At 36.7% G+C, this 14,913-nt stretch overlaps 1 protein-coding gene across 1 annotated transcript; it reads right to left on the bottom strand.

Moving 5' to 3' along the window:
- Positions 1-395: 395 nt before the first annotated feature.
- Positions 396-1,801, bottom strand: LOC142224885 (uncharacterized). Its single transcript, XM_075294662.1, has 4 exons — positions 1,442-1,801; positions 973-1,341; positions 742-859; positions 396-631 (listed from the first exon to the last, which is right to left on the bottom strand). Exons 1-4 carry the CDS (start codon positions 1,799-1,801, stop codon positions 396-398), a joined length of 1,083 nt encoding a protein of 360 aa, XP_075150777.1.
- Between the last annotated feature and the right edge of the window lie 13,112 nt (positions 1,802-14,913).

Here is a 14,913-nt window from a genome sequence, read left to right as displayed (position 1 = left end):
TGATGTAAAGAAGAAAACCTTTTTACATTTTTATCCCAACGTTTCGTCAATACTTGTTGACTTCTTCCAGGGGATTTCGTCTATTTGAAAAATAATAAAATTATTTGAATTAATTGAAACATTTCAACTTACAAAATTATTTTCTCAAAATTTACATTTAAATACTTATATTACATCACAGTTTTTAAAACATAAATTTCGAACGGACAATCTGAATATAAAATTAAAATAGAAATGAAAAAAAAAAAACACAGCTTAAATTTAGTATCACAGTGAATTAAGATATTGCAACTCTGTAACTAACGCTTAAATTGTCAGTGTCCTCTTTAACATTCATTGTTCTGTCAATCTTTTGTTGGATTCGTAAACTTTCTAAGGTTAATCTCTTTCTCTCTTTATTTTCCCTCTCTAGTTTCAAAATCAGCTGTTTGTCCATGGCGCAATACATGTTGTGATAATGCTGTACTCTCCTTTTTCTTTTTTATGTCCATTCGATGTTCAGTTATTCTTGTATGTAAATTTCGTTTTGTTGTTCCTATGTATAAGAGATCGCATGGTTCATTATTGTTGCCTCTGCATGGAATTTCGTAAACAACATTGCTTGGTTGTTGTTTGTCAATTGGGGTTTTTACTTTCGAGAAGATGCAACTGAGTGTGAAGTTGGGCTTATATGCAAAACATATGTTTTTAGTTTGTATTATTGGCTTCAAATGTTTTTTGTCGGTTAGTCCAGGTACGTACCGTACACTATAAAAACTTTTTCAGCTGTTACGTTATTGTGGTCTTTGATGAAGTCCAGTTCTTCTGAGCTGTATTTGATTTTTCCTTTTATTTCGTTTATAACTTCTTCAATTAGTTTCTTCGGGAATAAGTTTGTTGATAAGATTCTTGTAATTATTTTGATTTTTTTTCATGAAATTCCTCATCGCTAATTGAAAGTATTCAGTGAATTAAGCTTTTTGCAGTGTTAACTGTTTGGTTCCTTGGCTGTGTCGAATTGAAATTGATGATACGTCCAGATGATGTTTCCTTAGAGAACCAGTCAAATTTGATTTCACCTTCCCTGTGGTGAAGTTTGGTGTCCAGATATGCGATTTGCTTATTATGTTCCATTTCAATAGTAAATTGAATTTTCGTGTGGTAGGAATTAAATACTTTAAGAATCTCATCTTTTTCATCCATCTTAATTATGGCTAATATGTCATCTACATATTTCGATATGTATTTGATGTGGATATTTTTCTCCCTTAGTTCCGTTAGTGCTTCGTCAAGTAAGTTGTAAAGTACAATATCAGCAATTGTTGGTGATAGGGGATTGCCCATAGGCATGCCGAATACTTGCTTATAAACGTTGTTGTCAAAAATGAAATAATTATTATCCATTAAGCAAAACTTTAGTATCTCTAAAAATTTTGATCTTGGAATTTTTGTCAAAGGATACAAAAGTTTCATTCTTGTCCAATATGAAGTTCTGTAGATTGTTCTTCAGTTGTAACGAATTCTTGATATTGTATTTCTCGGATACTAGTTTTCTTAATATTTGTCCAATATATTTTGACAATCCGTAGCAAGGAACATTGATAGAGGAAACGATAGGTCTAAGTGGCATGTTTGGTTTATGGATTTTGGGTAATCCGTATATTCTGGGTGCAGCAGCTGAGGAGCAATGTAATTTCCTTTTTTCCCATTGATCAATAAAGTTGTGTTTGAAGAGTTCGTTTTTATTCTCCCGCTGTAGTTTTGATGATGGATCTACTCTAGATACTTTATAAGTGTTTTTGTCTGATAATAATTTGTCCATTGTTTTCTTGATATTCTTTCTTCAACATAGCCACTGTTTTATTGCCTTTATCAGCGTGAATAATTATTATGTCCTTATGTCGTCTCAAGAATATGCGAGTTTTCTCAAAAATCGTCAATATAAATTTATCTCTTGTCGTCTTTTTAAAGTTTCTCTTAAACGAAGTAATTCTATTAGCGAGTTTTAACCTACTGATTTCTTTTGATTCCTCATCGTCAATGTTTTGAATGCATTGCTCTACATCTGCTATGTCGAAAAATGTTTTTCAATGACAGGCAAGGCAAATTTTCTACCAAGTGAAAGTATCCATTTACATTCAGTCGAGATTATCACGTCTGTTTTATTTACAAACCATTGGTCGTTAAATGTGAACCCGTATTGTTTGAACGTTTTTTCTTTCAGTGTTTCTATTTTCGTCTTGTGTGTATTTCTGATGTTTCGTGTTATTTCCACTATTCTACTTTTTTGTTTGTGTATAAATGATTATAGTCATCGGTGCTCATTGAAGATCGTAAGCAAGATTGTATATGATACAACTTTCTGTTTATTGTTTTAATATTTGTACGAGGGCGGTTCAGAAACTTCTTAGCCTATCAATGAAAGAGAATAGTTAGTTTTTCAAAAATATTTTTATGTTTCAATATAATCTCCCAGTGAGCTAAATCAGGAGAATAAGGTGGTCAAGCAACTCGTACTTTAATTCGTTGATTTTAGCCATTGTTAAAACACTCTTGTGCGCTGGTGCGTTGTTATGATGAAAAATTATTTTTTTTGCGTTGTAAGCCAGGACGTTTTTCTCGAATTTGTACATTTAATTGATCGAAAAGGTTGCAATAGTACTCTGAATTTATTGTTTTACCCTTTTGCAGACAGTCAATCAATAAAATACCTTTGAAGTCCTAAAAAAAACCGTTGCCATAACCTTACCGGCCGATTGAATTGTTTTTGCCTTCTTTGGGACACTTCCTCCAGCTTCAGTCCATTGTTTATGAATTATGAAACGACGCTTAAAATCCATTTTATTTCGCTTAAAACGATCCAAACAAGCTTGAGAAATGTTCATTCTTATCTTGCAGAAAGCTTTTTCATCTGTAGTCCTTCATGAAAATTTAAATGGACTTGATCATTTGGGATGCCCATGGTATTAGCAATTTCACGCACTTTTATTCGTCGATCATTTAATACCATATCATGCACTTTGGCTACAATTTCTGTTGTTGTTGCTGTTTTTGGACGTCCACTACGTGGTTCATCTTCAATGCTTGTACGACCACGTTTAAATAAAGCAACCCAATTTTTTACTGTTGCATATGAAGGAGCACTTTCACCTAACTCTTTTACCATATCATTATGAATTTCTTGTCCCGATAAACCTTTTTTATGTAAATATTTAATGACAGCACGCATTTCTAATTTTTCCATTGTAAAAAAATTGAGGATGCGTCTTTTTTGAACACCTGTTTCTATATGAAGGAGTTCCAGATCGAAACAAAATGTAACATGTGTTCATAACAGAGATGGAAGTTTCCAAAATACTCAACTTTTTCTGTTTATACCGCGCTTTTTGTGCTAGGCTAAGAAGTTTCCGAACTGCCCTCGTATTTCTTTGGGATATTTCCAAATTGAGAATTTTTTTATGAAAATTGTGTTCTATTTTTTCGAGTTGTTTCTTCAATTTGTTACATTGAAAGAGTTGTGTTACCTTGCAAGTTGTGTGTTTTGTATGGTTTGGGATTATTCCATAGTCTCTGCATGTCAATAGAAATTTCAGTCTCTCATGTTGATGTGCTGCTCTCTTTTTCTCGTTGCAATAATCTTTCATCGCTCTACATACTGTGTTACTGTATTTTAAAGCTATGTGTTGGAAGTAGTTCCTCATGATAGTGAGTTAGTTACGTGCTTGTATTATTTTTCAATAGAAGATACAGTTCGGCAGGCTATCCGATGTTTCATATGTTTAATTGTTTGCTTGGTCAACATTTTATGTTCCTTTTATGTTTTATTTAGCTAATTTGACCTAAATTCATTGATGTAAAGAAGAAAAACTTTTCAAATTTTTATACCAACGTTTCATCAATACTTGTTGACTTCTTCCAGGGGATTTCGTCTATTTGAAAAATAATAAAATTATTTGAATTAATTGAAACATTTCAACTTACAAAATTATTTTCTCAAAATTTACATTTAAATACTTATATTACATCACAGTTTTTAAAACATAAATTTTGAACGGACAATCTGAATATAAAACAAGTAAGGAAAGTCTAAAGTCGGGCGGGACCGACTATATTATACCCTGCACCACTTTGTAGATCTAAATTTTCGATACCATATCACATCCGTCAAATGTGTTGGGGGCTATATATAAAGGTTTGTCGCAAATATATACATTTAAATATCACTTGATCTGGACAGAATTTGATAGACTTCTACAAAATCTATAGACTCAAAGTTTAAGTCGGCTAATGCACTAGGGTGGAACACAATGTTAGTAAAAAAATATGGGAAACATTTAAATTTGAACCAATTTTAAGGAAACTTCGCAAAAGTTTATTTATGATTTATCGCCCGATATATATGTATTAGAAGTTTAGGAAAATTAGAGTCATTTTTACAACTTTTCGACTAAGCAGTGGCGATTTTACAAGGAAAATGTTGGTATTTTGACCATTTTTTCGAAATCAGAAAACATATATATGGGAGCTATATCTAAATCTGAACCGATTTCAACCAAATTTGGCACGCATAGCAACAATGCTAATTCTACTCTCTGTGCAATATTTCAACTAAATCGGAGTTAAAAATTGGCCTCTGTGGTCATATGAGTGTAAATCGGGCGAAAGCTATATATGGGAGATATATCTAAATCTGAACCGATTTCACCCAAATTTGACACACATAGTAACAATGCTAATTCTACCCCCTGTGCAACGAAATCGGAGTTAAAAATTTGCCTCTGTGGGCAAAGGAGTGTAAATCGGACGAAAGCTATATATGGGAGATATATCCAAATCTGAACCGATTTCAACCAAATTTGTCACCCATAGTTACAATGCTAATTCTACTCCCTGAGCAAAATTTCAACTAAATCGGAGTTAAAAATTGGCCTCTGTGGGCAAATGAGTGTAAATCGGACGAAAGCTTTATATGGGAGCTATATCTAAATCTGAACCGATTTGGCTGATATTGTGCAAGTTTTTCGAGATCCATAAAGTATTCGGATGTACGGAATTTGAGGAAGATCGGTTGATATACACGCCAATTATGACCAGATCGGTGAAAAATATATATGGCAGCTATATCCAAATATGAACCGATTTTTTCCAAAACCAATAGGGATCGTCTTTGAGCCGAAACAGGACCCTATACCAAATTTTAGGACAATCGGACTAAAACTGCGAGCTGTACTTTGCACACAAAAATACATCAACAGACAGACAGACAGACAGACAGACAGACAGACAGACAGACAGACGGACATCGCTAAATCGACTCAGAATTTAATTCTAAGCCGATCCGTATACTAAAAGGTTGGTCTATGATTACTCCTTCTTGGCGTTACATACAAATGCACAAACTTATTATACCCTGTACCACAGTAGTGGTGAAGGGTATAAAAACTTATTATACCCTGTACCACAGTAGTGGTGAAGGGTATAAATATGGGAAACATTTAAATCTGAAGCAATTTTAAGGAAACTTCGCAAAAGTTTATTTATGATTTATCGCCCGATATATATGTATTAGAAGTTTAGGCAAATTAGTCATTTTTACAACTTTTCGACTAAGCAGTGGCGATTTTACATGGAAAATGTTGGTATTTTGACCATTTTTGTCGAAATCTGAAAAACATATATATGGAAGCTATATCTAAATCTGAACCGATTTCAACCAAATTTGGCACGCATAGCAACAATGCTAATTCTACTCTCTGTGCAAAATTTCAACTAAATCGGAGTTAAAAATTGGCCTCTGTGGTCATATGACTGTAAATCGGGTGAAAGCTATATATGGGAGATATATCTAAATCTGAATCGATTTCAACCAAATTTGGCACGCATACGTTAGGTTAGGTTAGGTTAAAGTGGCAGCCCGATTATGATTCAGGCTCACTTAGACTATTCAGTCCATTGTGATACCACATTAACTAAAAGTACCTATTACATATGGGCACTTCTAGTTTTAACCGCTGAACCTTCTTGATTATTTTTCTTTGTTGAACCAACCAGATTGTTCCAAAAATATTAGCAGACTGCTTAAGTTAACGTTTTCCAGATCCGCCAGTAATCTGAAGCTATATGCTCCTAAAAGTTGCTTGCGCTTTACACAAAATGCAGGACACTCACGCAAGAGGTGTTTAATTGATTCTTTTTCCTCCGCATCATGACAGCTCATACAATAGTCATTATACTTCGCGCCAATAGTTTTTGCAAAATCTCCTATCAGGCAGCGACCCGTTATAGCAGATATCAGGAGTGATATCTGACGTCTCTAGAACATTAGCATATCTAGTGTGCGGTTTAAGTTGAAATGGGGCCATATTTGCTTGGTGTCGTTACAACCCTTGCAATTCTCCCATCGAACATTTGTCATCATAACAGCCTTCTCACGCAGCATGAGCTTGCAGGTAGCTAGGGGCATACCAACAAATTCTAGTTCCCCTGGAATATGTAAGGTAGTCCCTAGCCTTGCCAACTCATCCGCTTCGCAGTTCCCCGGTATGTTCCTATGGCCAGGCACCCATATTAGGTGAATATTGTACTGCTCAGCCATCTCATTGAGAGATTTGCGGCAATCGATGGCCGTTTTCGAGTTGAGGAACACAGAGTCCAAGGATTTTATTGCAGGTTGACTGTCTGAGTATATATTAATGCCCACATTTTTTGGAACATTACTTCTCAGCCAATTCGCCACCTCTCTTATTGCTAATATTTCAGCCTGAAAAACACTACAGTGATCAGGTAATCTTTTCGCTATTCGAAGTTCCAGATCTTTAGAATATACTCCGAAACCCACTTGGCCATCCAATTTGGAGCCATCAGTGTAGAAATCTATATATCTTTTATTCCCCGGGGTCCGTGTACACCACGCCTCACTGTTGGGAATTAGAGTCTCAAACTTTTTGTCGAAAAGTGGACTCGCCAAAGTGTAATCCACTACGTTAGGCACATCTGGCATTATTTTGAGGACCGAACTGTGACCGTAACTTTTTTCCGACCACAGCGATAGCTCGCGCAACCGCACAGCCGTTGTTGCAGCTGACTGTTTGGCCAAAATGTCTAAAGACAATAGATGCAGTATGACATTAAGGGAGTTTGTTCCTGTCTTGCTGAATGCACCTGAGCTACACAAGCACGCCATACGCTGAACTTTGTCTAAACTTGTCGGCTGGTGAAGTGCCGGCCACCAGACTACAACACCATATAGCATTATAGGTCTAACCACTGCCGTGTATGGCCAATGTACAATTTTTGGTTTTAGTCCCACTTTTTCCCTATTGCCTTTTTGCACGAGTATAAAGCTACCGTTGCTTTCCTCGCCCTTTCTTCAATATTAAGCTTAAAGTTCAGCTTCCTGTCCAAAATAACGCCAAGGTATTTTGCACAATCACCAAAGGGAATTTCAATACCCCCTAAGGAAATGGGCCTAACCGTGGGAGTTTTGCGATCTTTGCAGTACATGACTATTTCTGTCTTTGCAGGATTTACCCCAAGACCATTATCTTTCGCCCATTTCTCAGTCATCCGGAGGGCTCTCTGTATAATATCTCTAATTGTTGATGGGAATTTTCCCCTGACTGCTAGCGCCACATCATCTGCGTATGCCACCACTTGTATCCTTTCTTTTTCTAGGGAAACCAGAAGGTCGTTTATAGCAACATTCCAAAGAAGAGGTGATAGAACTCCTCCTTGAGGAGTGCCTCTGTTCACATACTTTTGTATGTTTGCTTGTCCTAGTGTGGCTGAAATACGTCTCTTCATTAGCAGTTCGTCTAACAGCCTGAGTATACATGGATCAACATTCAGAGTTGTCAGTCCATTTAATATCGAGCTCGGATGGACATTATTGAACGCCCCTTCGATGTCTAGAAACGCCACGATTGTGTATTCTTTGACAGATAGTGAGCTTTCAATAAAGCTGACTAGTTCATGTAGTGCGGTCTCAGTAGACCTGCCCTTCGAGTATGCATGCTGTCGTTTCGAGAACAAACTTGAATCGATGCTAGTTCTAAGATAAATATCTATCATCCTCTCCAGAGTCTTAAGTAGGAATGAGGATAAGCTGATTGGTCGGAAATCCTTCGCCCTCGAGTGAGAGGCTTTTCCCGCTTTAGGTATGAAAACGACTTTTGTTTCCCTCCACTTTCCTGGGATATATGATAAGTTGATACATCCTTTATATATCACCGACAACCAGGGGATAATTTTGTCAGTTACAGCTTGTAACTCCGCCGGAGTAATTCCATCAGGTCCAGGGGATTTGAATGGTCCAAAGCTATTTAGCGCCCATCTTATTCTAGTTTCCGATACAATTTTCTCGACAGGAAACGACCGCTGAGCAACTGTGGCACCGCCAGTACATGGTTCAACCGTCTGATTTCCAGGAAAATGTGTGTCCAATAGTACCTCCAGCGTCTCCTCACTGGACGTTGTCCAATTGCCCTCCGATGTTTTAATGAAACCTGGAGCGGAGTTGGTGGATGCTAGAACCTTCCGTAGTCTGGAAGCCTCGGACGTATTCTCAATACTGCTGCAGTAAGCATTCCAAGAGTTATGCTGAGCCTTTCTCAGTTCTCGCTTGTATCCTCTCAGATTCTTCTTGTAAGCGTCCCAGTCCTCAGGGGCTCTGGTGGACTTTGCCTTGTTAAAGAGCTTCCTGCAGGATTTCCTCATATTACTTAATTCCGTAGACCACCATGGTGGTCGATGTGTCCCCCTTGGCTTTCCTCTAGGGCATGCAGCTTTCAGTGAGATGTTGAAGGCCTTAGTAATCCGCTCCACTGCGTGTTCGATATCTTTCACATTTCTCATATTTGTCTCTGTTATTTCCGGTATCATCATATTGAACGATTCCCTATACCTATTCCAGTCAGCTTTCCTAACATTTGGCGGAAATATGATCTTGGTGATATGAACATCAAATTTGAAACTGATGTAGCGATGATCTGAGAAGCTGTGTTCACTTAAAACCTGCCACTCAGATATCATTTCATTCAGTTCTTGCGAGGCCAAGGTGATGTCCAAAACCTCTTGCCTGTTTTTAGTGACAAAGGTTGGGACATCTCCCTTGTTGCAAACTACCAGATTAGTACGCAAAATAAACTCTATTAGCGACTCTCCCCTTGCATTAGTATCACTACTTCCCCATATACTATGATGTGCATTCGCATCGCATCCCATAATGAGTTTCGTCTTTGTTTTCAGTGACTCCTCCACTAAGGTCTTAACGGCATATGGAGGCATCTCCCTGTCATGTCCCATGTAGACCGAAGATACCCAATATTTGCATTTGGCTATTTCTAAACTTGCAACGACAGTGTCTGTATTGATACTTTATAAGTGTTTTTGTCTGATAATAATTTGTCCATTGTTTTCTTGATATTCTTTCTTCAACATAGCCACTGTTTTATTGCCTTTATCAGCGTGAATAATTATTATGTCCTTATGTCGTCTCAAGAATATGCGAGTTTTCTCAAAAATCGTCAATATAAATTTATCTCTTGTCGTATTTTTAAAGTTTCTCTTAAACGAAGTAATTCTATTAGCGAGTTTTAACCTACTGATTTCTTTTGATTCCTCATCGTCAATGTTTTGAATGCATTGCTCTACATCTGCTATGTCGAAAAATGTTTTTCAATGACAGGCAAGGCAAATTTTCTACCAAGTGAAAGTATCCATTTACATTCAGTCGAGATTATCACGTCTGTTTTATTTACAAACCATTGGTCGTTAAATGTGAACCCGTATTGTTTGAACGTTTTTTCTTTCAGTGTTTCTATTTTCGTCTTGTGTGTATTTCTGATGTTTCGTGTTATTTCCACTATTCTACTTTTTTGTTTGTGTATAAATGATTATAGTCATCGGTGCTCATTGAAGATCGTAAGCAAGATTGTATATGATACAACTTTCTGTTTATTGTTTTAATATTTGTACGAGGGCGGTTCAGAAACTTCTTAGCCTATCAATGAAAGAGAATAGTTAGTTTTTCAAAAATATTTTTATGTTTCAATATAATCTCCCAGTGAGCTAAATCAGGAGAATAAGGTGGTCAAGCAACTCGTACTTTAATTCGTTGATTTTAGCCATTGTTAAAACACTCTTGTGCGCTGGTGCGTTGTTATGATGAAAAATTATTTTTTTTGCGTTGTAAGCCAGGACGTTTTTCTCGAATTTGTACATTTAATTGATCGAAAAGGTTGCAATAGTACTCTGAATTTATTGTTTTACCCTTTTGCAGACAGTCAATCAATAAAATACCTTTGAAGTCCTAAAAAAAAACCGTTGCCATAACCTTACCGGCCGATTGAATTGTTTTTGCCTTCTTTGGGACACTTCCTCCAGCTTCAGTCCATTGTTTATGAATTATGAAACGACGCTTAAAATCCATTTTATTTCGCTTAAAACGATCCAAACAAGCTTGAGAAATGTTCATTCTTATCTTGCAGAAAGCTTTTTCATCTGTAGTCCTTCATGAAAATTTAAATGGACTTGATCATTTGGGATGCCCATGGTATTAGCAATTTCACGCACTTTTATTCGTCGATCATTTAATACCATATCATGCACTTTGGCTACAATTTCTGTTGTTGTTGCTGTTTTTGGACGTCCACTACGTGGTTCATCTTCAATGCTTGTACGACCACGTTTAAATAAAGCAACCCAATTTTTTACTGTTGCATATGAAGGAGCACTTTCACCTAACTCTTTTACCATATCATTATGAATTTCTTGTCCCGATAAACCTTTTTTATGTAAATATTTAATGACAGCACGCATTTCTAATTTTTCCATTGTAAAAAAATTGAGGATGCGTCTTTTTTGAACACCTGTTTCTATATGAAGGAGTTCCAGATCGAAACAAAATGTAACATGTGTTCATAACAGAGATGGAAGTTTCCAAAATACTCAACTTTTTCTGTTTATACCGCGCTTTTTGTGCTAGGCTAAGAAGTTTCCGAACTGCCCTCGTATTTCTTTGGGATATTTCCAAATTGAGAATTTTTTTATGAAAATTGTGTTCTATTTTTTCGAGTTGTTTCTTCAATTTGTTACATTGAAAGAGTTGTGTTACCTTGCAAGTTGTGTGTTTTGTATGGTTTGGGATTATTCCATAGTCTCTGCATGTCAATAGAAATTTCAGTCTCTCATGTTGATGTGCTGCTCTCTTTTTCTCGTTGCAATAATCTTTCATCGCTCTACATACTGTGTTACTGTATTTTAAAGCTATGTGTTGGAAGTAGTTCCTCATGATAGTGAGTTAGTTACGTGCTTGTATTATTTTTCAATAGAAGATACAGTTCGGCAGGCTATCCGATGTTTCATATGTTTAATTGTTTGCTTGGTCAACATTTTATGTTCCTTTTATGTTTTATTTAGCTAATTTCACCTAAATTCATTGATGTAAAGAAGAAAAACTTTTCAAATTTTTATACCAACGTTTCATCAATACTTGTTGACTTCTTCCAGGGGATTTCGTCTATTTGAAAAATAATAAAATTATTTGAATTAATTGAAACATTTCAACTTACAAAATTATTTTCTCAAAATTTACATTTAAATACTTATATTACATCACAGTTTTTAAAACATAAATTTTGAACGGACAATCTGAATATAAAACAAGTAAGGAAAGTCTAAAGTCGGGCGGGACCGACTATATTATACCCTGCACCACTTTGTAGATCTAAATTTTCGATACCATATAACATCCGTCAAATGTGTTGGGGGCTATATATAAAGGTTTGTCGCAAATATATACATTTAAATATCACTTGATCTGGACAGAATTTGATAGACTTCTACAAAATCTATAGACTCAAAGTTTAAGTCGGCTAATGCACTAGGGTGGAACACAATGTTAGTAAAAAAATATGGGAAACATTTAAATTTGAACCAATTTTAAGGAAACTTCGCAAAAGTTTATTTATGATTTATCGCCCGATATATATGTATTAGAAGTTTAGGAAAATTAGAGTCATTTTTACAACTTTTCGACTAAGCAGTGGCGATTTTACAAGGAAAATGTTGGTATTTTGACCATTTTTTCGAAATCAGAAAACATATATATGGGAGCTATATCTAAATCTGAACCGATTTCAACCAAATTTGGCACGCATAGCAACAATGCTAATTCTACTCTCTGTGCAATATTTCAACTAAATCGGAGTTAAAAATTGGCCTCTGTGGTCATATGAGTGTAAATCGGGCGAAAGCTATATATGGGAGATATATCTAAATCTGAACCGATTTCACCCAAATTTGACACACATAGTAACAATGCTAATTCTACCCCCTGTGCAACGAAATCGGAGTTAAAAATTTGCCTCTGTGGGCAAAGGAGTGTAAATCGGACGAAAGCTATATATGGGAGATATATCCAAATCTGAACCGATTTCAACCAAATTTGTCACCCATAGTTACAATGCTAATTCTACTCCCTGAGCAAAATTTCAACTAAATCGGAGTTAAAAATTGGCCTCTGTGGGCAAATGAGTGTAAATCGGACGAAAGCTTTATATGGGAGCTATATCTAAATCTGAACCGATTTGGCTGATATTGTGCAAGTTTTTCGAGATCCATAAAGTATTCGGATGTACGGAATTTGAGGAAGATCGGTTGATATACACGCCAATTATGACCAGATCGGTGAAAAATATATATGGCAGCTATATCCAAATATGAACCGATTTTTTCCAAAACCAATAGGGATCGTCTTTGAGCCGAAACAGGACCCTATACCAAATTTTAGGACAATCGGACTAAAACTGCGAGCTGTACTTTGCACACAAAAATACATCAACAGACAGACAGACAGACAGACAGACAGACGGACATCGCTAAATCGACTCAGAATTTAATTCTAAGCCGATCCGTATACTAAAAGGTTGGTCTATGATTACTCCTTCTTGGCGTTACATACAAATGCACAAACTTATTATACCCTGTACCACAGTAGTGGTGAAGGGTATAAAAACTTATTATACCCTGTACCACAGTAGTGGTGAAGGGTATAAATATGGGAAACATTTAAATCTGAAGCAATTTTAAGGAAACTTCGCAAAAGTTTATTTATGATTTATCGCCCGATATATATGTATTAGAAGTTTAGGCAAATTAGTCATTTTTACAACTTTTCGACTAAGCAGTGGCGATTTTACATGGAAAATGTTGGTATTTTGACCATTTTTGTCGAAATCTGAAAAACATATATATGGAAGCTATATCTAAATCTGAACCGATTTCAACCAAATTTGGCACGCATAGCAACAATGCTAATTCTACTCTCTGTGCAAAATTTCAACTAAATCGGAGTTAAAAATTGGCCTCTGTGGTCATATGACTGTAAATCGGGTGAAAGCTATATATGGGAGATATATCTAAATCTGAATCGATTTCAACCAAATTTGGCACGCATACGTTAGGTTAGGTTAGGTTAAAGTGGCAGCCCGATTATGATTCAGGCTCACTTAGACTATTCAGTCCATTGTGATACCACATTAACTAAAAGTACCTATTACATATGGGCACTTCTAGTTTTAACCGCTGAACCTTCTTGATTATTTTTCTTTGTTGAACCAACCAGATTGTTCCAAAAATATTAGCAGACTGCTTAAGTTAACGTTTTCCAGATCCGCCAGTAATCTGAAGCTATATGCTCCTAAAAGTTGCTTGCGCTTTACACAAAATGCAGGACACTCACGCAAGAGGTGTTTAATTGATTCTTTTTCCTCCGCATCATGACAGCTCATACAATAGTCATTATACTTCGCGCCAATAGTTTTTGCAAAATCTCCTATCAGGCAGCGACCCGTTATAGCAGATATCAGGAGTGATATCTGCCGTCTCTAGAACATTAGCATATCTAGTGTGCGGTTTAAGTTGAAATGGGGCCATATTTGCTTGGTGTCGTTACAACCCTTGCAATTCTCCCATCGAACATTTGTCATCATAACAGCCTTCTCACGCAGCATGAGCTTGCAGGTAGCTAGGGGCATACCAACAAATTCTAGTTCCCCTGGAATATGTAAGGTAGTCCCTAGCCTTGCCAACTCATCCGCTTCGCAGTTCCCCGGTATGTTCCTATGGCCAGGCACCCATATTAGGTGAATATTGTACTGCTCAGCCATCTCATTGAGAGATTTGCTGCAATCGATGGCCGTTTTCGAGTTGAGGAACACAGAGTCCAAGGATTTTATTGCAGGTTGACTGTCTGAGTATATATTAATGCCCACATTTTTTGGAACATTACTTCTCAGCCAATTCGCCACCTATCTTATTGCTAATATTTCAGCCTGAAAAACACTACAGTGATCAGGTAATCTTTTCGCTATTCGAAGTTCCAGATCTTTAGAATATACTCCGAAACCCACTTGGCCATCCAATTTGGAGCCATCAGTGTAGAAATCTATATATCTTTTATTCCCCGGGGTCCGTGTACACCACGCCTCACTGTTGGGAATTAGAGTCTCAAACTTTTTGTCGAAAAGTGGACTCGCCAAAGTGTAATCCACTACGTTAGGCACATCTGGCATTATTTTGAGGACCGAACTGTGACCGTAACTTTTTTCCGACCACAGCGATAGCTCGCGCAACCGCACAGCCGTTGTTGCAGCTGACTGTTTGGCCAAAATGTCTAAAGACAATAGATGCAGTATGACATTAAGGGAGTTTGTTCCTGTCTTGCTGAATGCACCTGAGCTACACAAGCACGCCATACGCTGAACTTTGTCTAAACTTGTCGGCTGGTGAAGTGCCGGCCACCAGACTACAACACCATATAGCATTATAGGTCTAACCACTGCCGTGTATGGCCAATGTACAATTTTTGGTTTTAGTCCCACTTTTTCCCTATTGCCTTTTTGCACGAGTATAAAGCTACCGTTGCTTTCCTCG

This window comes from Haematobia irritans, chromosome 2 (assembly GCF_050003625.1).
Source record: "Haematobia irritans isolate KBUSLIRL chromosome 2, ASM5000362v1, whole genome shotgun sequence".
Classification (NCBI taxonomy): domain Eukaryota; kingdom Metazoa; phylum Arthropoda; class Insecta; order Diptera; family Muscidae; genus Haematobia; species Haematobia irritans.
This window is presented reverse-complemented; position numbering and strand designations above follow the sequence as displayed.

Excerpts from the sequence above, each read along its gene's own strand:
- LOC142224885 (XM_075294662.1), bottom strand. The coding sequence starts at position 1,801 with ATGGACAAATTATTATCAGACAAAAACACTTATAAAGTATCTAGAGTA. Across the intron at positions 1,342-1,441 it reads TGGACAAGAATGAAACTTTT|CAAGTATTCGGCATGCCTAT; the intron begins GTATCCTTTGAC and ends AACGTTTATAAG. Across the intron at positions 860-972 it reads CACAGCCAAGGAACCAAACA|AAACTAATTGAAGAAGTTAT; the intron begins GTTAACACTGCA and ends TTATTCCCGAAG.